Consider the following 26,352-nt stretch of genomic DNA (forward strand, 5'->3'; position numbering starts at 1 on the left):
GCAAAAATATGTAACAAAATTTATGTAAAACAAACAATTTTGTGTTTATATACAGAAGTTTGCTTTATCCTCAGGCTACTCGAAAATGAGAGGGTGTGTGTGTGTGAGGGGGGGTAGGAGGGAGGGGGACAGCCACCAATCTCCTTTGGACTTACTCTGCACAGGATAGAGAACTCTTAAAACGTAGGGGGACTATTTTGATTTTTCTTTGAACTGAATCCTAAAAATGCACGAGGGCTTCTCAACGAAGAAGGGGGGAAGCTAGGAGTGATGATGATGGCTTTAAAATAAAGAACTTCTCCCTCCGTCCTTTGCAAGGTCTCCTAGATGACCTCCGCGGGTAGAGGGTAAAACTGAGCACATTTGTGCCTGTGACCCGAGGGCACAGAGAGGAGGGCGCGGCGGCTGGAAGCTTCGCATCTGGGGCATGCACGCGTTTCCTACTGGGAGCGTTTACACCTGGGAGCAGAAAGATCACACGCACACGGGACAGGTCACCGGGGTCTACACACACACGCACACGCGCATGCGCAGCGAGACTCGTGGAGGGGAGGGGAGGCCAAACTATGCGTCTAGAAGTACATCTTGAAATCAGGTCAGAGCCAAGGGCGCGCTTCTGGGGCTGACAACGCTACGGGGTGCCTTGTAAACTCCGAAAAACTGCAGCTTCGCGGCATTCAGAGCCTCAAGATAAAATAGATCTCAGGCTTGTCGTCGCCGCTGGGCTGGGTGTGCAGGGCGGAGCCGGGGGAGCAGAAGCGGGCTCCGGGGGGCGTGGCCTCCGTGCGGGGGCGTGGCCTCCGTGCGGGGGCGTGGCCTCCGTGCGGGGGCGTGGCCTCCGTGCGGGGGCGTGGCCTCCGCGCGGGGGCGTGGCCTCCGTGCGGGGGCGTGGCCTCCGTGCGGGGGCGTGGCGCGGCGCTGCGCAGGCGCCCTCGGGGATGCCGCGGTCCTCGGGCCACCCCGGCGGCAGAAAGATCACACGCACGCGGGACAGGTCACCCTGGTCTGCACACACGCATGCGCAGCGAGACGCGTGGAGGCGGAGGGAGGCCAAACCACGCGTCCAGAAGTACATCTTGAAATCAGGTCAGAGCCGAGGGCGCGCTTCCCGGGCTCGAGGACGACGGTGCCGGGTGCCGTGTAACCTGCGGAGAGCGGAGCTGCAGCTTCGCAGCATTCAGAGCCTCAAGAGAAAATAGATCTCGGGCTTGTCGTCGCCGCCGGGCTCGGTGTGCAGGACGGAGCCGTGGGAGCAGAGGCGGGCGGCGGGGGCGGGGCCTCCGGGGGCGGGGCCTCCGGGGGCGTGGCCTCCGGGCGCGGGGCCTCCGGGGGCGTGGTCTCCGGGCGCGGGCCGCAGCGCTGCGCAGGCGCCCTCGGGGATGCCGCGGTCCTCGGCGCCCGCGCGCAGGAAGCCCGCGATGTAGGAGCCCGTGGAGTGCCGGGTCCCCGCGGGCGGCGGGGCGGCTCGGTGGCGCAGGACCACCCCCGCCGCGGGGCCGGGCTTGGCGCCCCTCTGCTTGCCGGCCTCCTGCCTCTCCCGGGCCCGGCTGGCGATGTTGCGCACCCGGCTCTGGCTGCGGGACGACAGCTTCCGGACCAGCGCCCGGGGCAGCGGGCTGGCGTCGCGCTCGGCGCGGGGCACCTGGCAGCCGTCGTCCGGGTCCAGGGCCACCAGCCTCCGCAGCTGCTCCGTCAGGGCGTCCATGGGCCCCAGCGCGGCGGCCGCCAGCGCCACGGCCTTCTGGTCGCGGAGGCCGGTGGCCACGAAGCTCCTGCTGATGCACTGGTACTTGCTTTCGAAGTTGCAGGCGATGTCCTCGGACGTCAGGTCGCCCAGGCTCTTGGACTTGCACGGGCTGGGCAGCTGGAGGGCGGGCGCGGGCGCGCGGGCCTGGCCGGCGTGGGCATCCGGGGGCGAGCGGCGGCTGCGCGCGGGGGCGGCGGCACCTGCACAGGGGAGGCCCGAGGTGCTTTCGGGGGCGCTGTGCGGTGCTCCGGGGACGCGGGGGTGCGGGGTGTCTGGGCAGCGGCCGTTCCCCCGAGCTGCGGGGACGGGCACGGGGACGGGGACGGGCACGGGGACGGGGTCCGGCGCGTGCGGGCTGCGCCCGGGGTGCAGAGGAGCCGCCAGGGGGCCTGCGGCGTCCCCGGGACGTTCCGCGGCAGGTGCGGGCAGGTGCGCGGGGCCTGCGGCGTCCCCCGCCCCCACGACACTGCGGTCTCCGGGATGGAAGCGGGGCGCGCGGTCGGCTGGCGGGGCCGGGGCGGGGCTGCGGCTCCCGGGCGCTCCTCGCACCTGCCCGGCGCCGGGGCTTCGCGGTGGCCGGCAGGGACACGTGGCCGAGGCCCCGGGCCGGTGGTTGCCCGCGGCGAGCGGGTCCTCCGGGGGCGGCGGGGGGGCCGAGGCGCAGGTGGTCGGGTGGAGCGTGTGCGCGGAGGCCTCGGGGCCCTTGGGCATCCGGGCGGGGGATGCGCGCGCGAGGCAGGGCTTGCATTTTCCCGTGGCAGCGTCGGGCTCCACGGCCGGCTCGGGGTCCAGCGCGGGCAGGGGAGGGTGACCTGCCACCACGCGGGTGCTGTGCGGGGGAGCAGCCGCTGCGAGGCCCCCCGGCCCCCCGGGCTCCTCGCACGGGCCGATCAGCGCCGAGATGGAGCTGCCCGGGTCGCCCTCGGCAGCCGGAGGGACAGTGTCAGGAGGATGCGAGACGTCGCTGTCCTGCAGACCGGCCGAGGAGCGCGAGGCGGGGCGCTCAGCACACAGCAGAGACACGTCGGACAGAGAGAGGGACGCTGCGGCTCGGCCCGTCACCCAGCCGCCCTCCAGGTCCCTGCCCTCCAGGTCCCTGCCCTCCAGGTGGCTTGGAGAAAACCTGCTTCCTGACCGAGGGCTTCTGTCCTCCCCCGAGCCTCCAGCGCGCGCAGGTGCCTGGATGCTCACACCACCTTGCGCTGCGGTAAGTGCGGGTTCCGGAGCCAGATGCTGCCTTGGGGAGCGGGGTTTGCGGGGACAGTCCTGCTCCTGGCAGCCACCTGGCGCAGGTGATCTGGTTCTCCCGCCCCCGAGGCCCGGGGCTCCCAGCTGTTCCCCGGTGACGGATGCGCAGGATGCGCTGGATGCGCTGGCGACAGAAACAGCGGAGCCCCCTGGGCGGGGGTCTTTGTGGAGGAGAGCGCTAGAGGAAGAGGATAACTTTTTGTTGAAATTTGGAAAGTGTTGGTCTTTTATACTTGCCTTCCCTTTTCTTCTTCCATCCTTATCGTCTGCTGAATGAAACAAACAACACGTTAGGTAACGCGCATCACTCTTTTGCAGAACCTGCAAACACTCATGTTTTGTCTTCAGACAGACAAATGGAGAATGTAGGTCTGTTAACGTTGTGACAGTTATGGATCGCAGAGGTTTGCAACAGAGTGTCTGTGTGATGAGTGGATGGCGAAATATATTGATAGGAATTTCACTGAAGCTTCCCTTTGGGCGTCTATTACATCAGCTGAGGATGTAATATTCATTGTCAAAAAAAAATGTCAATGAGTTACCATACTTTTACAGTGAGGATTACCTTAAGTTGTTTCCTATTCAGATTTGTACTACACAGAAGCATGGCAATAAAAATAGAACAAGACAGTTCTGTTAAACAAAGTACTGTGGTACCTGTAAGCAAGATACTATAAACTTTCAAAGTTACACATGTATTAGTAAAAAACCACAAATCATATTACTTAAAAAAAAAAAAAGGCAAAAGAACTAATTCAATCAGTTTCTAAAGCAGATTGGAAGGGGCGATAAATGTATTAAAATACCAAAAGCTATTGACTTTGAGATGTGAAAATTAAGAGTTGGTCACCAGTTCTATGCCACTGCTAGTTAATTTTTTTGTTAATCACATTTTTGTTTTAAATACACAAATTTCATATTGCGTTCTCTCCTTCTCAAAGAGGCAGTAAGATACCAGGCACAGTATGGAAGGCTATAAAAACGCACAGTTTACAGTAATTTGGAGTATCCCGTCATGCTTAGGATAATGCTAAGACAATATGGAATGTTCAATTTTCCTGACCTCATTATTTTAAGTTTTTTTAAGATGTTTTCAGACAGGATATACAAGAAAGGAGAATTTATGTAACTCATTAGATATCTTCCTAACTAAAGAAAAATTCATCCTAAAAAGTTTGATAAGAAAAAAATTAAATATCCTATGATGTTACCACTCAGAGATAGGTACTGTAAGCTCTTTTCGGGGGACAGAATTATATATAGAATTTTGTATTCCACGTTTTCTCCACTTATTTTTCTCCTCCGTTTAATTTGAATCATTGCATGTCTCTGTTTTGTATTTACCACCAGCCTCATATAGCATATATGAGAGTGACAAACTTATAAAGCTGTTACAGGGAAGAAATAGGCATCAACTCAATATTGCTTTCTGGATTAACCATTGTTTATTGCTATTGAGGAGAGCTTTATTTTCCCCCCAAATGGGGTTTTTGAAATAAACTTTAAAGCACGTATTTTTATCTCTTCTCTGACACTGCTCTTAGCAAAATTTCAAAGTTTTAAACTTCCTTTTTTCTCTTCAAATAAACTATTCAAAAATTTGTCTCCTTAGAATATCTTATAACAAAAATCAATATAAGCAAAATGGAGTTTGTGAGAAAACAGAACACTGAAATTAGATTGTATGATAAAAGGAGAATTTTGTAAAAAGGTATCACATTGTCCACGTCTGAGGTGATTCTGATTTAATTAAAACACTTTTGTTGCGGAGACCATCAAAAGGACAGAGTTTGGGTACTTAAGTTACCAAGGGCAGGGGAAAGAGTCACTGACACAGCTCGGGAGCTCTTTGGTACCTTGCAAAGCAGGCATCATTCTTTATCAAGTTTTTGATATGAGCGTAGCATCATAAAAAAAAAAAAAAGGAAAAAGGCAGGTAAGGCTTGGACCCTATGCTTGTGGAGACTGTAACTGGACAGGAGCGACAGACATGCTGCCTTTCCTGCCAATGTCCAGGGATCAGGGAAATGAGGCCACAGGAAAACATCACCTGGGCTGCCTCCCGAGGAAGCAAAGATTTCTCAAGTGGAGAAGATGACCTGCTTCTAACATCTGGCTTCACTTCTTTCTCCATAAACATTTCCAATCATGGAAATGTGTTTTATGTTGGGGAAAGAAATACAGCTATATTCAGCCCCAGAAAAATCAATAGAACTCTATTTATCCTCAGAACTATCAGTAAATATTACACCTGCTTGGAAAACCAAGATCTCTGCTCCTCTTTTGCAGGTTTCACCTCCCTAGAGGGCACCTCACAGACTGTGGGCTCCATACCATCAAACATGATTATCCCCCTCATCCCTCACTACCAATTCCAATTGTCAACGTTATTTTGAGGCTGTAGGGGATTAGGAAAGAGTTCTTCCACCCTCTTCCCAAAGTTTGAAATCTGGCCTAAAGAGAACATTAAAAATTATTATTATTTTTTTTTGTATATTTTTACTTCGACTGTGGAACGTCAACCAGGTCACAATGGTAACCAGGGACCAAACTACGGCTTCAAAAGATTTATTCTTAGAGAAACCTAAAGCATCTTACCCAGAGAGTTTTCTTTTCCTTCAGTGTCTTTCGCTGTTTCAGATAGGGGCAGTGACAAGGCCCCCAGAAGAGTTTTGTCAACAGGGAGAGAGACAGGGCGCTCTTGCAAGCTCCGTGTGGTCCTCCTCAGGACACCATCCTGATCTCTCGCAGCCTCAGACACAGAATCCTTGATCTCTACCATCTCTTGGAAGCCCATTTTGCTCTTCTTTCTGCCTTTGGCTGGAGCGCTGGCTGTGCGTCGTAGAATTCTGTCTCCAATTGATCGTTTCCGAACGTAATGGGAATTGTTTTCCGAAGAACCATGCCTGGGATTCTTATTGAACAATCCCTTCAGACCTTGGAGCTGTCTGCTCTGAAGACACAAAAGAATGAAGCACAAGTTAGGCCAATCCCATTGTGTTGACGACTTGCCTTTCCAATGACAGCTCCGTGAAAAATGGACACGCAACAAAATCTGACGGCCACTGGAGGATATTCCAACCAAGAGAACGGCAGCTCACAGCAGGTCTGCACAGTATCATGCACGTCTCGGGGACCTTACTTTGTGGGGAGGTGGCCTTCCGTCTTCACAACCAAGCTACCCAGAAGCTTCCTACCCAGAGATGACAAGGTGACAGGAACATTTTCCACACTTAAGAGACTGTTACGAACTTCAGCCATCCTAAAGCAACAGATGCATGTTTCAGAGTGGGAAGCAGGAAATGGAGTGACATGAGAGAGCATGCTGCCATAACCAGTGAAAAAGAAATGTGTCAGCAACAACAAAGCACCATGCTGAGAAACTACCTTTGTAGCTCCTAGAAAGTGCAATATAGTGTAACTGGGGTTGAGTATTAAAGGGCTCCACTGCAAGGGAAGAAAACAAAACACAACAGAACACAATTTGGGCTCATTCAAGAAAGTGGCACAAGTAAAAACAAAAGAATGCGTATGCTTCCATAAACCCTTTCTTCCACCTTTGGTGATTTTTTAGTCACAGGTTCTTTCATTGCTCAACTCATCACCACCACATTGTGCACATTATGCATCTCAACATAAATACGCCTTGAAAGTGATCTGTACCGTGACTTAGCAGTAGACCTCTCTTTAGGAGGATGGAAATCCCAAGGGGATGCTTTCTTTTCATATTTTAATTTCTTTCTGGCTCAAGTTTTAAATAGATTCTGAATTGTATTGTTTCTCTAGAGCAGGATAAAATGCTAGAGTTGCTACTTAGTTAACCTGGGATTCCTGGAAATCCAAGAATCATTTTCAATCATTAAAATGGACAGTTTAAATCATTAAAACTTCAGTTGTGTGCATTTATGCCAGAGGAAGCATCCCAACAAGTAGCAAAGGCAGAAACCAAGGACGAAACATAGAAAGTCCTGGAATAAAACCTCATTACTCTTAGAATATTGAGCGCCCCTCCCATACCAGTTGGGGATGGGACCAACTGATGTAAGGATAAACATTATACCCCCTAATCAGCCTGAATTGGCCCACTCCCTAGAAATTGGCTTGTAGTCATAAAATTATTAATATTAGCCAGTATTTTTGAGCATTTACTATATGCCAGGCAGCTTTCTAAGGATAACAGAGCTTTTTATGATGAGAGGTACCATTTCTGCCCTACATTTACAGATGGGGAAGCTAAGGCACAGAGAACGTCTATAACTCTACAGGAGCAGCTCCAAGCAATGCAGACTCCCTAATACAGAGCACTAGACATTCCTAGGTGCTAGTCAAGCCTCCTGTGGTCCCTGAAGATCACATCTGGTCTGGAAATCCATTCCAGTGGCCAAAGCCCCAATTCCTTGGCATGACTAAAGGACAGACTACTGATTTGTAGACCTCAAGTGAGTCGTGTAAGGAAGAGAGCAGCATCTGCAGAAAACTAGAATACATTTTTGGAGTCTATTTCTTAAAAATAAGTCCTTCAAAGTCCTGTGAGGAGCTTTAAATTCATTCCCGGAGTTTTAGGGTTATTCAGCTAAATACAATGGCACCAAATGAAGGCATCCTGCCTAGAACTGGCTGGACTCACAGCCTAGTTAGTGCTGGGAATTCATCAAGCATCTGCGACACCCCATGGCCTCCTGCAGCCAGCCAGGGCTCTTCTTAAGCACTAACATACAGCTCAACATTTAAGTGTATATTTATTGTTTTAGTGCAACAAGTGATCGTCGGAGAGAATAGCAGTTTTCTCATAAGCCCAGGGAGGTCCCTGAGGGGGAAGGAACGAGTACACTCCCCAAGACAATGCAAGGATCCACAATCCCGTGGGTGGGGACGGGACACTGCACACTGGACCCGCTGGGCTTCTTTCTAGTTTTTCTGCCAAACAACTTTGTCAAGATGTACGTTCCTTTTAAGCAATTAGTCAAAAATTGACCTTGTTAAGGACCGTACGATCGCTGCACCTGGCTCTAAGCCCTGTAATCTTTCTCACCTTCCCATAGATTTCATTGATTGTTATGTGGACAAATATCGATGCCTCTGTCAGTCCTTCCAAGTAGACGTGCCGGTAGCCTGAGAAAAGCAGAGAAAATAATTGCCTTTTATTTGGACTTACATTTGGCTTTCCCCTGGGTGCAACTAAATGAAATGTTTGACTTTACTCTAAGTCTTTCCATTTAACACTCATCATAGAACACATATTTTTCGTATCATATATGCCGTATGTTGTATGTAACACATGTCCTATATTAAGTCTTTCAAAGAACCCCCCCCCAAAAAAAACGGTCAGCCTAGAGAGGAAAGGCCGGCCCACGCGTACCAGGCACTAAGCTGCTGAAGGTCACAGTTCTTTGTCCAACGAAGTCTCGTCCAATCGGATCATGATCCCACACAAGGAACCGAACCAAAGCTATGTCTGGCATGTGTACTGTAAACGTCAGGGTTTCTTCCCATACAGGGTTAAATCCTCCAAGAAATAGGGAGAGAAAAATCAGAAAAGCAAAGGGCTTGGCTAAAAGGAATTGACAGCAGCATCTGCAGAGCCAACTGACAATTGCTTGCAATGGTTATTAAACTCATGAAGATGACCAAGCCACTCCGGGCGGCCTTATTGAAACAAAGTCTTGGAATTTGCCCCATTGCTAGAAAATAATTGGTAGGAAGATTATCCATCAATAATTACATCAATTCTATTAATCTCTGACGCCCAAATCACACGGTAGGGAACATTTCTTTAGGCAATTTCAGGATGCTTCAATAAGCTCAAAAAGTATCTTTAGTAGTGATCTAAGAATAATGTTTTAGCAAAAAACTAAACTAAACTAAAAAAGAAAGAAAGAAGGAGGGAGATCCCACCTTGCCAAAAACAGAAAAAATTATGCTTTTCACCCACAAAAGATTCTGAAGCTATAATAATCACCAGCAAACATTTATAGGGTGCTGCGCAGGTTTCAGTACTACTGTACATATAGCATCTTATTTATTCTTATAGCAATTCTCTAAAAATGTCAAGGCAGAGTTTTTGTGAGTTTTTTCTAATTAAGAAAAGACACATTATTCTTGGCTTTCAGAACTATATAACCTTTTAAAATTACACAAGTAACAAATGCTTTAAGGTAAGAGATGTCAGTATTTATAAGTCTTCTTGTTGAGAAAAATTGATACTCAGAGTAAGTAATGCACCTAAGGTCACACAACTAGTTACAGAGCAAAATTAAACTGTGCACTATTGTTTCCCAGTGGCTTCCCATGAAGAAGACCTTAAATACATCAACAATAGAGTTTCATCGCTATTAAAAATAAATAGGAAGATATGTGATTCAACTCCTATTCTGAAAGGTAAAAATACATTATTTTCTTGGTAAAATTTTCTCAGATAAAATAATTACATAAACTGACAAAAATTCACATACTTCGTTGGACAAGTTTGTTTTTCTTTTCTACAAATGAAAATAAATTTTATTACATGTGTTAAGAGGCATCAGCTACTTAATCTTACTGTTAAATGCCTCAGCTAAGGAAATAATTATGGACTCAAGTCACTGAAATGTCCCTCCTAAACAAGAGAAGAGATTATGTTTTTGTTAATAGTCATTACCTCTCAATTACTCCTGAGACAAAAAAAACAACAACAAAAACGAAACAGTGGGCACTGGTGGGAGGAAAATGCAATACAGGAAGTCTCCTTCCTTTAAGCATGTTATTTCCTAATAGGTTTATGCTATTCTTGAAGCCTTTCCTTAAACTAGCACTAAAGAAAAACTCCTCCTAAGGGGGTGCCGAGGTGGCTCAGTTGGTTGAGTGTCTGACTCTTGATTTTGGCTCAGGTCATGGTCTTGGGGTCGTGAGGCTGAGTCCTGCATCTGGCTCTTGCTCAGTGTGGAGTCTGCTTGAGATCCTCTCTCCCTCTCCATCCACCCCTCCTCCCTGCTCATGCTGGAGCTCGCTCTCTCTCTCTCTAAAATAAATAAGATCTTAAAAAAAAAAAATCTGAAACTAGTGCTGTACAATATGTGGGCTAATTGAATTTAAATTTAAAAAACAGAAAAGAAAAATTCCTCTTAAGGTTTCACTATGAACCTCTAATTTCTTAAATGTTTTGAGGCTTATGGTTTAGATTTGGAGTATTAATGACAAGAGATTGAGAAAAATAGGTATGCCATTATGTTTGTCGAATGTATGAACAGACACCATTTAAGAAGATTACCAAGAGGCTTAGGTAAAGAAGGTTCTTTTTACATCATGGCCAGAATAAAAGAGAGCTGCCTATCCACCATATGTACATATTTAGGAGGAAAATTGCCAGAGCCTGCTGCACTTGCCTTTAGGGTTTTACATGCTCCAGAAAAAAATGAAAAATCCTCAAAACATAGAGGCAACATGAATGAAAGCTTTGAAGTAACTTACATCATGAAAGCACAATATAAAAACTGTAATGGAAGCATTTTCCTAAGTTTTAACCCTGCCCTTTAAAATATCATTAATTCTCTTCATTAGAAAAAAAAATTTGCTTCAAAAGCATTTAAAAAATAAATAAAATAAAATTTAAAAAGCAAAGAATTTAAAAGCCTAGATTACAAATCCACCAAAACATACCATGTATCAATCCCGCATTTACTCAATTTTGTTTAAAAGATTTTGACATAAATTCAGATGGCAGTTATGAATTCTAGGTATTTGTTTCTCCTCTATATAGATAAATTTTTCTTTTTCATTGCAAACTTTATTTCTAGGGCATCTTTTTTTTTTTTTTTTAAGATTTTATTTATTTATTCATGAGACAGAGAGAGAGAGAGGCAGAGACCCAGGCAGAGGGAGAAGCAGGCTCCATGCAGGGAGCCCGACGTGGGACTCGAGAAGCAGGCTCCATGCAGGGAGCCCGATGTGGGACTCGACCCCAGGACTCCAGGATCACGCCCTGGGCCGAAGGCAGGTGCTCAAACACTGAGTCACCTGGGGAATCCCTCTAGAGCATCTTGATTAAAAGTAAACAGATTATCATCTTACCATTGTCATCTACTACACGGGTTTGATCTTTACAGCAATCTACTGGCAATCCAATAATTTCAACTTCAACGAAAGGATCAATGATCTATTAAATAAAGAGAGAGTATTATTACAACCCTGTGGTAAAACTAGACCATCGGGTATATCAGATTTTTTGGGGGGGAAACTAATGAGTATGACTTCTGTTCATAAGGAATTCAAGAAGACCATAGCCTTGAAGAGTAACTTCCTGCTTGGAGACTGGGCTCTTGTGTCACCCTAGGCAAGCTATACATCCGGGCTTCAGTTTCCTCATCTGCAAACCTGAGACCCCAGTGTCAGCTTCCTCAGAGCGTCATCCAGGTGAGATGCTGGGAGAATGGAACCGGATGGTGGCAAATATATTTCTTTTTATTCCAGTCATGAAGAAGCAATCAGGTAAATTCAAATTGGAGGACTGAGAACAACTGGCTTGGACGCTTTGTAAAATGTCAATGCCACGAAAACAAAATAGGAAAGCTAGAGAACTGTTCTAGATTTTAAAAGGACCAAAGAGAAATGACAACTAAAAGCAACGTGTGATCCTTTACTGGATCCTGAATATATAAAGCATAAAAGAAGAAGAAAAGAAAGAAGATATGAGGACAATTTGGGGACACCTGAGAAAACTGAATATAGATTTTATATGAAATAATATTACTATATCAATATTAAATGTCATGATTGTATCGTGCTTATAGAGGAGAATGTTCTTATTCTTAGGAGATAAATGCTAAAATATGTAGGTATTGAGGAGTCCAGGTGTTAACTTATTCTCAAATGACTCTATAAAGAAATGCGATTGTGTGTGTATATACATGTATGTAATTTTTGAATTGTGTTACATTTGCTTCATCTCTCTCATGTATGTGTATGTGTATACATACGTACAAATGTGCACACATCTATACATAAACAGACACATACACAGCTACACGTGAAAGAGAGAAAGTGAATGTAACAAAATTCAGTGATTTTATTGGTGAATCTAGATGCCGGAGACATGGTATTAATTTGACTATTCCCACAACTTTTTCTGAGGTTTAAAATGTTTCAGCACAAAAGGTTTGAGAGAGAAAACAGAAAGCGAGTCTTCAGTTTTGCAGACAATGAAGAAAAGAAGGAAGGAAAGAAAGGGTAAGGGATACATTTTCTGAGCCTGTCCGAGCATCACTCTTGCTGCTGCTGAGGGGAGGACAGATGGGCAGCGGGGAGACCAGTCACCCGGGGGGGGATCTCAGTGGGGCGGACGAGAGACCGTGGTGGTGTGGGCTCGGCTGGAACGGTCCCTCCCGTATGGAGCCCCTACTTTCTGAGGAGTAGGACACGGTGCCATCTGTTGAAGACGAGAGCGAAGCCTGGAAATAGCCCCTGCGGAGGACGGGCTCAGAGGCTGACGGGGTGAGGCGGGCGGTCACACGGCGTCGTGGGCCAGCTGAGATTTGCAACAAGGAGCCTCCGACGGAACCCAGCAGCAGGGCTGTGGGTGTCTCCCATCAGCAGCCAAGACCCCAGAATGCCAGGTTGACAAGCAGGAGCGGCAAAGAGCCCGAGGAGGAGAAAGACATGCGCTGCCTCCCAAGCAGGTGATGCCCTGCACTCCAGGGCCCCCAGTAAGCCGCTTGCTATCTGATGAGCTGACATCAGTGTTCGTCTATGAACACATGCGCGGGGCGCGGGGGGGGGGGACACCCTGAAGATATCCCCGATACAATGCAAACACCATAGACTCATCGTGGCTTACCTCGCCTCGGTCTCCGAACATGGAGTCTGGAGGTTTGGGGAGCTGCTGTCCACTGATCACTTTCAGGATGAGCTGCTTTTTGGGGTTGGCAGGAAGTGGGTCACCAGAGTAAGGGTTGAAAGTACCTAAACCAAGTAAAGCAGAAGCTGAGGCTCGTAACATGGGAAAACCCAAACACACACACACACACACACACCCCGTTTAAGCATGTAGAACACAGAAACAACAAGTGCTGAAGTACTACAGTGTTTCTTGGAGCAAAGAAATGATCACATAACGATCAGTGTGGCTTTCACCGAGGGCAATGCCAGCTGGCATTTCTGCAGCTGAGGTTTTTGCTAGAATCCATGTGCCCAGAGGCAAGGGCCTGGGACAACTTAAAGTGTCTGTGGTGCAATTATCAATCCTGGCAAGGGGGGAGAGAGGCATTTTCTTGGAATGCCAGCAGTGGAGGGAAGGGGCGTAGTTATGTCAGATTCACATGATTTTCTGACTTAAACTATCATAGGGACGGAGGGTGGATATAACAGAAAGAAGACTTGAAACGAAGTAGTGAACAGCAGAGTTAGAAAACATGCGAGGCATCAAATCCTAAAGGCACATTTGTCGCCACTTTCCTTACCTGAACTGTTAAAAATCTGATTTGGAAAATGTTTAAAGAATTTTAATGAGCAGAACCCAAACAAGAGTTTTTTTTCGATCTAACACTACATTCTCTGTTTCCTTTTTTGTTAGCGCAATTCTGTAATGGGACTGCACGGACTAAAGGGGCTCGATGAAGTTGTCTCAGGTGCTATTTTAATTTTGCTGGTGGGTTTCAGACTCCTCAAAGACGGGCTCAGGCCTTACAAGGCAGTACAATGTAGAAGTAATGCCCAGGGGGTATCAGGCTGGGACTCTGGAGCTCAGAGGACAATCCCTTGCTACCTGTGTCCCTCTTTGTGTGCACCGCCTCACACGAGAACATTCTAAACGTCACGCTGCCCACGTGTAAAAAAGTTGTGACGAGAGTTCTACTTTAGATGCCAGCACCTTAATCTAACGCTTTTTATACAATCATGTTGCAAAACGCTGACGTATCACACTTTCCGGAGAGCTGCTCCACTCAGGCGACCTGCATTCAGAGAGAGGACGATGAAGTGGACACACACCTTTGCACATTTGCTGGGGTTTGAGGACGTAGCCACAATTGCCATTGGTCTTGAATTTGGCTCGATTTAATTGCATCATTCGCCCTTCGGACTGGTAGTTCAGAGCCACTGCGCAAGTTCAAAGTTCGAGAGAATTAGGCAAGGCAGCAGCGCGGAGCCAGGGCCTCCCGAGAAAGGCTCCGAGGCATACGCACCTAGCTGGCAGCCTGCGTTCCAGTAGGGCAGAGGGTTGAAGTTACTGGAATCGATGCGGTAGGCAGACGGGTAAATCCTCGTGAGCTGCTTTTGGTTGTAGATCATGAACTGCTCCGATTTCTGCTGAACCACCTGATGTGCTCTTGTTTCACTAAATGATAACACGTTTCCTGTGGTTCCTGGCAGTTTGTAATAAAGAAAAAAGAAAAGTGAGAACCTCAGTCAGGGAAACAGCACCCACGAAAGACTTCCTAATACATCAGATTATGCCCCTAAGAAAAGGCAGAGCAAAAGACTGAATTCAGACCGGACTAGAAGTAGCTTCTGGCCAAGAAAGATCCATAAAATCCCATTCTTGAGACTCTCTTCATCACGGTTTTGAGGTCAAGTCTGAGCTGCTCATCTTGCAAGGATAACTGCGTGTTTCTGAGTCCCGCGTTCTCCCAGAAATTCAATCATCCCACTAATTCACGTCTATCTGGCTAGTATGAGGAGGGCTGGCAGGAAAATTATCTTCTAGGGGTGTGATTCCAACAGACTATCTTTGCCAAAGATACAGTCATGGATGAATAAAAACTATGTAACTTATTCCTGATACTCATTGACGGCATTCATCCCAAAAGCACACATGTAAAGCACCTATTAACTGACAGCAGAAAGAAAATAAAAGACCAATTCCAAAGGAGAAAAACGGAGTTTCAACGTTAATTTGAATAGAATTATGAAACCAGTCGAAAGCTATTTGGATAAAAGGCATAATAATGGAGAAAGATTTTGAAAGAGCATTATAAATACATAAAATCTCAGAAACAAGAATAATCACTCACCATCCACATAAACCATGGGAAAAATAAATAAATAAAGGGAGATAAAAGAAAAGGAAGCCCGTGCTAAAGTTTCTGCTTGGACTATCATCAGAAGGTGTCGATCCAGGGCCAAGGAGGCTCCAAATCTAGGGGTCGGGATGGATGGAGTTAACCTCCAGGCACTCAGTATCCCACCCTTGTCTCCCAATCCCGGGTCTATAATGGCCCTACTACTCCTACCCTTCACCAAACGTCCTCACCCTACCCCCAAAGTGACCCCTCATAAGTCTTCTGGACATGCTGGGCGAAGCCGGCCCGAATAAAGACCCAAGCTTGCCCAGAGCCTCGTGCCCATTCCAGAGTTTACTCTGACAAGCTCAGTGTGTCTGAACCCAGACAGGGGGTCACGGCTCATGACAGCAAGGAGCTGAACCCTACGGCCCTGCTGGGCCAACTGGGCCTGAATGGAATCCACACGGCGTGTTAGTTGGAGCACGTAGCATCATCCCAGGGCCCCTGGTGTCCTCAGGACTGTCTGACCTAGGACGTTAAACGCTGGCCAGATGACTACTGACTACACTCTAGAGATGGATCCTGGGATGATCGTGACTACCAGACGGAGGCCAAGAGATTAGGGAATTACAGTTTTTAATCTGACGATTTCCCCCAGGGACACTCTTTCCTTACCACATATATTTTATTGACGCACTTACAAGCCGTAGTTTCTGTTTGTCAAGCATATGAAAAATAAACTTACTTGCGGGTTTTGAGGGGTAATGCCTTAAAACATGACAGGAGAACGTATACGGTCTTTTGGACAAGCCACAGTCAGATGCAGTGACACCAGCGCCAGTGCCACTCTTCTCTCTGTCTCTCCACATAAGTATGTACACCACATCCTCAAGAAGGTGACCTTGCTAATTAGGCACATGCCAATTAGCATATGAATAGATCTGCGTTGCTTTGCATTGGGATAAGGCAGACATTCATTATTTATCGCTCACTTTGCCACGCGACACGGCGGTTCAAGAGCTAGAGAGTGCTCAATACTATTTTCCATTAAGCTAATAGAATTATGGTTTCTTAAGGAATTTATTAGAAATCATACTCCTGGGGGAACCTGCGTGGTTCAGCTAATTAAGCATCTGACTCTTGGTTGCCACTCAGGTCATGATTTCCAGGTCCTGGGATTTAGGGGACCTCCTGCCTGAGGATTCTCTCTCTCTCTCTCTCTTCTTTCTCTCTGCCCACTCCCGCTCATGTTTTTTCTCTCTCTCTCTAATAAATAAATCTTTTCCAAAAAAATTACATTCTTCTAAACCAAATACTCCTTTAGCTCCACTAAACCACTCACTGGGTTGATTTTCTAGCTATGGACGGTTATTATAAGGACAGGTTCTCATGTTCTCGCATGTGAAATTACTATTTTTTTTATTGTCCCCATTTGAAGAAAGAATCAACACCACATGTAGGACAGAAAAAGATACACTTGTGGAATGGTAAAAACAAAAAGGAGACACCTGAAGGGAGGATCCTGGAGGTTTGACACAGGAGACTCAGCACGACGTCATTTTTCCTTTACTAAGATTTGTTGGAAAACGGGAGATTTTTAAATTTGCATTTCACTTCCACTAAAACTAAAATTAGACTGCAAGGCCGCACGACTGTCGTTTATTTCTATAAGCATTCAGTAACGGAACAAAACAGAAATGCTAAGGAAGAGGATAAAGGGAAGAAGAGGAGCTAGCAGGAAGGTGAAGGGTAAGAGCACTGGTGACTAGGATCTCTCAACGCAACAGGATGCAAATAATAGGTGGAAAACAGTGAAAGAATCCGCGCTTCTGAAATTCCTGCACTTTCTGTTAGATCTTCAATCCGTGGGCTGAATCATTTTCACCAAAGTCAAATTTTCCAATCAGAAAATATGGGACTTTTCAAGGTGTTATTTTTTTTCAAGGTGTTATTTATTATTGTTATTATTTAAGCTCAATTTGCCAGCATATGGGATAACAAGGGCGCATCGCATCATGTGCCCTCCTTAATCTGGGTGTTATTTTAGCTTTCTGCTTTCCTCTGGTCATCCACACTGGCCACGTCCATCTGTGACCTGGCCGCGAAACCAGGTCAGGTCTCCACAGTTCACGCCTTGGGCGAGACGTTGCAGTAATGCACCTGTCCTTACATAATCATGAAGTCTTCCTCTGCCCTCCCTGTGAGCTAAGCAGGGTTACACTGGCGGTCAGCTTCCTGACACATCGGACGCTACGCTGTTCCAGAAATGTGTGCTGATGAGCTGAGTGAGAAGAGATTAGTAAACGGCTGACCAAGGAAGGTCAAGAATGTCTACCCAGCAGAAGAACTCAGTCCTTACCGTCATCCACGATGTCCTGGGCGGCCACGGAGTTTGTATACACCACCAAGTCAGAGAGCTCTCGGCAGAGCTTCATGGTCTTCCTGCGCCGACCCAACCTGGGAGGTACACAGCCAAGGACTCGTGTCACTGGGAGCTGGGAGCTGGGAGGGGTTGGGGTTTGTGTTTACTCCACCTTCCCTACCTGCTCCTAATGGAGCCAGGATTAGAACCCAAGGACGATTCCCAGCTCAGCCCTCTCTCCACCACAGAATCCTCCTGATGTGGTTTTATTCACCGCGTGGCCAAGAATCGGAGCCTTCTCGTGCACGTGTGAGCTCTGTTGGGAAGGGCTGGACTGCCACCGACCCCCGCCAGCCAGTAACACCGGACTTCACCGGCATCTCCTCCCCGTCGGCAGGAGGAGAACCTGGACTTCTGTTTGAGAACATTCATGGCACAGGTCCCCTGGAAGGTGACCCCATTCCTCTTACATCCTTTACCGTAAGTACATATTGAATCTTGTGTACCCTGAGGGTAGGAACCACACACATCCTCTCTGCCCTTACTAGTTACTATTTTATGTATGGACATTCTGTTGAAGTGAAGCTGAACATAAAATTTAACTGGGCACTAAATGCCGTCCATTCCTACAAGACCTCCCTCTGTGCTTCTAATTTTATTTAATTTCAGTCTTTCAGTTAAGGCACAGGGGTGTGTGTGCGTGTGTGCATTCATCTGTATATAATTTCCATTCCTCTGTGACTTTATTGTATACACAAGCTGCCAGAAAATCATCTTATTCATCTCAAAATCCATCCGCAATAGGGACGCCTGGGGGGCTCAGCAGTTGAGTGTCTGCCTTCGGCTCAGGGCGTGACCCCGGGGTCCCGGGATCAAGTCCCGCTCGGGCTCCCTACATGGAGCCTGCTTCTCCCTCTGCCTATGTCTCTGCCTCTCTCTCTCTGTGTCTCTCATGAATAAATAAATAAAACTTATATTAAAAAAAAATCTATAGGCAATAACAAGGAAAACAGCAATTAATATTTTTGAGTGCTTAGTTAATTGGAACAGGGCTTATCAGGCTAAGCAGTTTAATTCCTTTAGTCCTTACAATGACCCTAAGAAATAGAAACATGTGAGAAGCCTGACTCGTCCCATGTTAGTGTTGCGGGAACATGCGGCCCCTCTCTCCTCTGAACACGCTCGCCTCTTACCTGACAGCAGCCACAGCTGGCGCTTAGGTGGCGCTCGCAGTGTGCCAGGCCCGGGTAAGTCCCCGACAGGTATTCTTGTCTCCGCCCCGGTTGATTTTCACATGTCCTGCTGCACTGAGCCCCTGACCTCGAGACCCACTTCTCTAGACACATGCGACTAAAGCAGCCCAGCTGATGGGAAGGGAGAGGGCCCAGGAGCCTAAGCCAGGAACGTGCAGACGCACTCTTACCTGTACAGCTGGCCGGTTTCCTTGCCGGGATTCTGCTGTGTGTCCTCCTCATCGTCAGTACTGTAAGACTTAGATCGTGATTTTGTGGTTTTCTGCTGGAAAGTCACAGTGAACTTAACAAACTCACCACATCAGGTCCATCCACAGCATACAGAGAATGGGTGGGGTATTACGATATACGCAAAAAGGACAATTACTTGGAAGAAAACACATTAACCATCAATTCATTGCCTTACCATTAATAATAATCACGTCTATGATCCTAATTATAATATTAAGGCAAAACTGAGGGTTTCTTGCTCTAAAGCTGACTTCTAAGCCACAGAAGATGTAGGTTTTAGAAGGCTATTTAGTCATGCACTGAAGGTCTCTATAAGCAGGAGGGTCATAGTTGTAATATCTATTCAAATGACATTAAGGAGATAAAATGTTCTTTTCTTTAGGAAATTTACTATTCCCGCTGACTTATAAAAGACAGGTTTGACGAAAAAAGACAAGCAGTAATTTTTTTTTTTTATGAACGACTTTTGGGATCCCTGGGTGGCGCAGCGGTTTGGCGCCTGCCTTTGGCCCAGGGCGCGATCCTGGAGACCCAGGATCGAGTCCCACATCAGGCTCCCGGTGCATGGAGCCTGCTTCTCCCTCTGCCTGTGTCTCTGCCTCTCTCTCTCTCTCACTGTGTGCCTATCATAAATAAATTAAAAAAAAATTTATGAACGACTTTTTCCTGCTTTTGATCGGCGTCCACTCAAATAACTGTCTAAATCAAACTATGCTTGGAGATTTTGACCCATTTTAATTTCTACCAACAGAAGAAAAACTATTACCCACAGGATTCAGGCTGAAAGGCGGCAGGACTAAAGGCTGTCAGAAATAAAGACTTTTTGGAAGGATGCGGTTGTGTCCCAGCACATTAGCGATAACCCCAAATATTTGGCAATACGGAACAGAAAAACAAATGATGGGGAGGGACCCCATAACTATAGAAAACCCTGCCACCAAAGAAAACCAGCTTCCACAAACAAAGTGAGACCTTTAGATAGAGAACCCTGGACATCTGAGGACTGCGGCTTAGAAAGGAAAAGGGGGAGCCCACTCCGAGGTAACTGTGGGACCACATCACCCTCCAGAATTTTCCTTACTCAACAAATAAAACGCCCGGCCATACTGCTGGCATAAACACACTCAAGTCTATTGCACTGACAGGAAGGTGTCAATTTGGTCTAGAACCTTCCTAGGTGTTACTGATGTTTTGAGAACCTCAGAGTGCACGGTGTGGGAACACTAGCATCTGATGATCGCACGTTCCAGCTTGGCCTCTCACCCAGCGGGTAGGTTGGCTAACCTCTCGCTGCTTCGTGTGTGTGTGTAGGTGTGTGTGTGTGTGTGTGTGTGTGTGTGTGTGTGTGTGTTTTAAAGGAAAGGGCAATAACAACTATTTTAAAGGATTATTGTTATGATGATTAAATAACATGGTGTGGAAAGCCATTCTCTAAGCTACAAAATACTGACTTTCTCTTTTTCTTTTTTCTTAAGGATTGTATTTATTTGTTCATGAGAGACACAGAGAGAGAGAGGCAGAGACACAGGCAGAGGGAGAAGCAGGTTCCATGTGGGGAGCCTGATGTGGGACTCGATCCCAGGACCCCGGGATCATGAGCCAAAGGCAGATGCTCAACCACTGAGCCTCCCAGGTGCCCAAATACTGATTTTCAATATAAATATTTCTCATATTTAGAAAAATATTACTTTATGTGAATATACCATAATTTTTATTCATTCTATTGTTGACAGATATTTGAGCTCTTTCCGGTTGGTACTATTACGACTAATGCCTCTATAAACATTAGGTATATGCCACGAGGCTGAAACACAGCAATGGAACTGGTAAGACATGGTACGTAATACAGCTTTAGGAGATAGTATGAATTAGTGTGAAGTGACTGCACAAACGCACACTCCCATTAGCAGTGTATAAAGTTGAAGTTGCTTGGCGTCCTCACTGACCCTTGGTGCTGTCAATCATTTTATTTCTACTATTGTGAAGGGTATATACGAAATCTCATCATCATTTAATTTGCATTTCCTAGAGGATTGATAAGGGTGAGCACCTTTTCTGTACTAGCCGTTTAGAAATCTTCTTCTGTGAAAGGCCACTTAAGTTTTTTGCCCTTTTAATAAGAACTATGGGGGCGCCAGGGTGACTCAGTCCATTAAGCATCTGACTCTTGGTTTCGGCTCAGATCATGATCTCATGGGTTGTGGGACTGAGCCCCCGCATCAGGCTCTGGGCTCAGCAGAGAGTCTGCTTGAAAATTCTCTCCCTCTGCTCCTCCCCCTGCTTGGGCATGCTCTCTCTCACTCTGTCTCTCTAAAACAAGTCTTTAAAAAAGATTATGGTATCTTTTTATGGATTTGTAAGAGTTCTTTATATATCCAGGATAGAAGTCCTTTGTTGGATACGTGTATCAAAAATACTCTTCCCAAGTAGGCTACTTGCTTATTAAGTAACAGTAGTTTCTCAATCTTTATCTTTATCAATCTTTTTTTTTTCTGGGGTCCTATTTAAGAAATCATCAGTTATTCTAAGGTTATGATGATACTGTCCTGTCCAGTCTCTTGTTTAATTGGGTTATGCACATTTGTCACTCTTAATTCATACCTTATGTTTTCCAAAGTTGGTCATGAGGGTTCGTCCATGTGATTTCTTCCCATTTTCCTTCACATCTGGATGCTGAGTAAATAAAAACATGATATGACTATTTTTCTTCCTTGCTTTAGTTTTTTCCTTAGTTCTGGTGGAATGGCAGGGAACCCTCTCTGCCTTAGGTAGAACAAGCAGGTCCTGTTCATTTTTTTCCTGTCCCACACCATCACTACCCCAAAAGTCGTGGAGTCTGCCTCAAGAGAGGGAGACGCTGGAATGGAGAAATCTGGGCGCCAACCGGGAGATAGTAACTGCCAACAGCTTCCCCAAAACTGGTGTCAAGGGCCTCTCAGGAATGTCCAGCTGTGCAGGATCTCTACAGCACAGGATGTATTCCTCTGAATGCTCTTGATGGGGATAAGTCATTTTGAGTTAAAAATAGATTAAATTTTGAAAAATCACCAAAAGTCTTTAAGCACCAAGTCTGTTGAATAAAAAATAATAATAACAATCGCATTGATCGAATATTGCTACTTGGGATTTTAAAACATTAAAAATAAATAAAACCCACGCACATCTACTAGGTAATAAGATTGTTTTTGTTCGTTTAAGTTAACCACAAGAGAGCTTATCTGTTCATTGAAATTAACTCCTTCTGTAGTTGAGCATTTGGAAGAGGTATTTGTAGCCTCTGACATTTTCTTCATGTGGTTTAATTTTCCAGGGTAGAGATCTCCTCTCTCAAGTCTATCTCTCATTAGGGGAAAGAAAAGGCCACTCTGCCAAAAGGGTTTAGACTCTTTCTCAATTGTCATCCCTAAAACTCTGTATTAGCTGGTTCGTGGCTCATGACATGCTGCTAGGAGAGATCGGCAGGCCCCATCTTCCTGGGACTTCTGGCCAAGCAAAGAAGAAGCAGAGACAACCACAGAAATGGAAAAAAATGTGTGTGAGCAAAACTACCTAAAACCAAAAGGCCAGGGAGGCGCTGACATATATCCATAGAGACTAATTGAAGATGTAACTGGTGGTGGGGACAGGGGAAGGTTAAGAATTGGCTGGGGAAAGGGACAGTTCAGAAAATGCTGGGCGACTGGAAGGGGGTTTTTACAGGGTAATTTCATTTGCCTGGTTAATGTGCATGGACTGCTTGTGAAGATCTACTCAAGCTGATCATCAACTGTACAAAAACCCTGGAGTTAAGAAGGTAGCTGGATATGGTCACAAGAGCCACACTGCAACAGCAGTAGTAAAAACCTCAACACTCTACAGCCCGGTGTATTAAAGTCACAGGCTCCACTTTATGGGTCTAATGCATTCTTAGAGTCACCCAGATTTAACGGAAAGGAAAGAATAAGAAACGGGGATGAGGTTTGCTCCACAACATCTTGGAAATTTGAGATCCCTTACCATCTTACCTTATGATAGGCAAGTTATCATTAGGATTTCTTACGTGGATAACAAAAGAAAGGTGGGTTTAATTTGTTTCATCCCAAATCTCCAAGACCCGCGGTGGCCTGTCCAATTGGAATGATCTAGGAGGATGGAGCAAAGCCTTCTCCAAAAGCCTCAGGGGAAATGAGTGGCCCAGATTAGCCAATGAGAATTCACTAAGAACAAGAAGCAGAAATTAAGGTGAGCTAGCTGAATGAGCTAATTTTACAGACATTGGTGTGGTTAAAACTAAACGGTTGGAAGGGGAAAGTGGAAGGGAAGGAGTTTATTGCTATTTACAGAAATTTTTAAGAAAATTCAGAGCTGGGGCACCTGGGTGGCTCAGTCAAGTTAAGCGGCTGCCTTCGGCTCAGGTCATGATCCCAGGGTCTTGGGATTGAACCCACATCGGGTTCCCTGCTCACTGGGGAGGCTGCTTCTCCCTCTTCATCTGCCCCTCCCTGTGTTCATGCTCTTTCCCTCTCAAATAAATAAATACATGAAATCTTTAAAAGAAAAAAAAGAAAGAAAATTCAGAGTTGTATGATCAGTGGTAAGGGCAGTCACACTGCAATTCATATTTCAGTTGCCTCCCCAGTGTTCCATTCTGCCTCTCTAACATGCAGCGTCAGAGGGCCTAGCTAGCCTCGGCACCACTTCCAGGTAACTTCTCTTTGACACTAACCAGCCAATATTATCCTATATCCTTGGCAAGCTATTGTTCCACGTGTTCAAGGCCACGGTGATTAGGTTAGGGGTGGGTGCATGAGCTAAGCTGCCCAACCAGAGCTCAGCACAAACTCTAGAGAGGAAGGGTGGTCACCCCGTATGGTCCTCCCTCTGCCTGGTGATCCCTGAGTCCTGGAGGACAGGCCGCAGGAGCAGGGACGTCTGCTACTAGCTGAGCCAGTGACTTCCCGAATCTCCTCTGGGCCAGGATAAGAGCCCTCAGTGGCCTGCAGTGATAATATCAATAAGCCCACCCTCCTTTTTCCTTGTCCATTTCGGATATTTCTATTAGAAAGCAGAGTTAAAATATCAGCCGGAGCCCAAATCATTCATTCACTCAACAACATCTTCTGGAAGCTGTACTACGGCCCAGGCACTATAATGAGTTGGAAACATAATGGTCATTTAAGACTGGCGTGGTTCTGGTCTTCATGGAACCTCTAATCTAGTTGAGAAGATAGATATTGAGCAAATAATTCCAAATGTGTTAAAAAAAAAAAAAAGCTTCAGAAAAGAGAAGCTATCACAGGCTATCACGGACAGTGTAAAGCGGACAACGAATCCAGTCCCAGGTCAAGGCAGGACTCATTCGGGGCTTCGCACTGAAGCTGGAATTTACAAGTAGGAGTGTCAGCCAGGGCAGATGTAGGAATGGAATGTTCCAGACGGAGGGAAAGGCCGTGAGGAAGACCATGGCGCACAAACAGCTGTGGTCGGTGGGACGACTGTGGGAAGCAGCGTGACAGGGAAAAGGGAAGATCTGAGCGGGAGACAAGGATGCAGTGACGCAGATCCTGAGAGCCTGGTTAGGGTTTGTAGTCACCCCCGTCACAACGGAAGCCACTGAACACTCTGAACGGTCGAGGGACGTGAGCAGATTCACATTTTTAAGACATCACGCTAGTTTCAGAGCGGAGATTAGACTGAAGCAGGGCAAGAAAGGCGCAGGTGACGGCTGACACGGGCCTAGACAGGGACCCGGCCACGGACCCGAGGAGTGGAAGGGATGGAAGATGCGCTCAGCGCTCAGGGTGCACAACCAATGCAGCACGGAGAGCAACGGATGGGGAGGGGTGGGGGGCACCTGGGGGTTCAAGCCCGCCCCCCTGCTGAGCAGGCGGGCAAGTGGGGTGCGGGGCCACCGTGCTTGGTCCCCGGGGTCCCGGTGAAGCAGGTACTCGGGTAACTTCCACCTCCCGCCCGCGCGCGTCTAGTAACTTCTCGCATCCTTTTGCCACAGGGGGTTTTCGCTTCTCGAGGGGTATGAGGATGCAAACGGAAGAGACCGGAGAGGTTCGCAGGTGGCAAATGATCAGAAACAGGAGTACGAGGTTCTGTCTTTTTTTTCCTGCCGGAGGACACGTACGGGCAGGAGTCATACCCCTGTTTCGGGTGTGCGTACCTGCTTCAGGTGTGCATTTAAGCCCTCGTGCGTGGCCCTCAGTAGCGCCCTCACTGTGAAGCTATCGGGATCTTCCTTGTCTCGGATTTGAGATTCTTTCAACAGTGACTCCAGTTTTTTCCTTATGAAGGACTCCACCTGATGCTCAGTGGTCCCATTATTCTGCAAAGAATCAAGCAGCGGAAATTATTTCCTTTAAGAAACACAGAATCAGAACGCGCCCTACGTTCGCGCCGACTTCGCTTCTATAATCTGATTAGCTTTCAATTGCCTGTAAGAGGGTAAGCACATCGTATCGCTTTTGGTCCTTCCCGCTCCCCCCCACACACAATAATCCCACCCCCCAAAAGTAATGATTACTATGACCCTATTCCACCCTCAAGAGCCTGGCAAGGTCTCCTTTCAGAGATGCAGCACCTGATGTTCCGAGAAATTAAATTGCTCGAGGTCACAAAGTGGTAAGGAGCTGAGGCAGGATTCAAACCCAGGCCTCCCAAGTCCTTCCCACCAAGCTACGTTGCATTTTCGAGAAAGAGAAGGTGAAGGAGAGAATTTGAAAACTAAGTTTGCTATTTCCACATAGGTAACTTTGAGCAAAAAATAGGCTACTTAAAAAAAAAAAAAAAAAAAGCCGCTTTGTTCACTACGGGAGGGAAAAGAATGCTATGGAAATCTCCGGAATTGAGGATTATTCTGAGATAACATTTTCTTTCCTATGTCTGATCCCAACGTGTAACTAAAGGGACCTCACTACTGACCTGTGCCACGATTCGGCATTCACATTACTTTAAGATCACAAATAACTTCAAATGTTTTGGACGATAAAGCGGTGCTCAGGTCCAGATGGCAATTTAGGGGGTCCTGAGGTGATCAGGGGACACAGATTGAAGCCTTTCTTAGCACGACCTTTTGGCCACCCTGCCCTGCCCGACACCGGCGGCCCCGGGCTCCTCAGCTCCTTTCGTGTCCCCCGGGACCCAGCACCTGCGGGGCCCGGGCCCGCCGACAGTGAAGGAAAGCGGTCCTCCTCCACGCCACAGCGCCCGCATCCTCGCCCAAAGCTGAAGGCCCGTCGTCTCCTCGCACGTCTGCTGCTAGGACATCGTCTGTCCGATCCCTGTAGAGCCAGGCCGCGGTCTAGCCACGTCTTCTATTTTCACGAAGTCTTGTAAGAGAAAGCCCTATGAATGCCAAGAGGGGAAATCTGGGAAAATAAGCCTACGTCAGAAGAGGCTGCTGGCCGTCCCTGTGTTACAATCAGTCCCACTCGGGAGGGTCTTTAAACTTAGCCAGCTAACAAGGCGCCTCACTGCAGCGAAGGCCCTCGCGACCCGGAGGCGATGCGGAGATGGAAAAGCTGATTGTCTGGATGCCAGTGCCCGCAGCGA

The 26,352-nt window shown here is 47.0% G+C and overlaps 1 protein-coding gene across 4 annotated transcripts in view; it reads right to left on the reverse strand.

The window, feature by feature from the left end:
* Positions 1-837: 837 nt before the first annotated feature.
* Positions 838-26,352, reverse strand: part of PLCH1 (phospholipase C eta 1) — a 192,625-nt gene continuing 167,110 nt past the window's right edge. Inside the window, exons 12-24 of one of the 4 annotated variants that reach the window (XM_041734565.1) lie at positions 24,965-25,126; positions 21,415-21,486; positions 18,753-18,847; positions 17,327-17,424; positions 14,149-14,328; positions 13,955-14,062; positions 12,804-12,928; positions 11,042-11,126; positions 8,355-8,501; positions 8,028-8,107; positions 6,383-6,442; positions 5,594-5,948; positions 838-3,264 (exon numbers count right to left, since the gene is read on the reverse strand). In XM_041734565.1, the coding sequence (XP_041590499.1) occupies positions 1,178-3,264; positions 5,594-5,948; positions 6,383-6,442; positions 8,028-8,107; positions 8,355-8,501; positions 11,042-11,126; positions 12,804-12,928; positions 13,955-14,062; positions 14,149-14,328; positions 17,327-17,424; positions 18,753-18,847; positions 21,415-21,486; positions 24,965-25,126 (3,654 nt within the window). In that variant the 3' untranslated portion in view covers positions 838-1,177. The remainder of the gene's footprint in view (positions 3,265-5,593; positions 5,949-6,382; positions 6,443-8,027; positions 8,108-8,354; positions 8,502-11,041; positions 11,127-12,803; positions 12,929-13,954; positions 14,063-14,148; positions 14,329-17,326; positions 17,425-18,752; positions 18,848-21,414; positions 21,487-24,964; positions 25,127-26,352) is intronic. The other 3 variants (XM_041734568.1, XM_041734567.1, XM_041734566.1) reach the window with 3 other exon arrangements.

Source organism: Vulpes lagopus, chromosome 19 (genome assembly GCF_018345385.1).
Source record: "Vulpes lagopus strain Blue_001 chromosome 19, ASM1834538v1, whole genome shotgun sequence".
In the NCBI taxonomy this organism is placed as follows: domain Eukaryota; kingdom Metazoa; phylum Chordata; class Mammalia; order Carnivora; family Canidae; genus Vulpes; species Vulpes lagopus.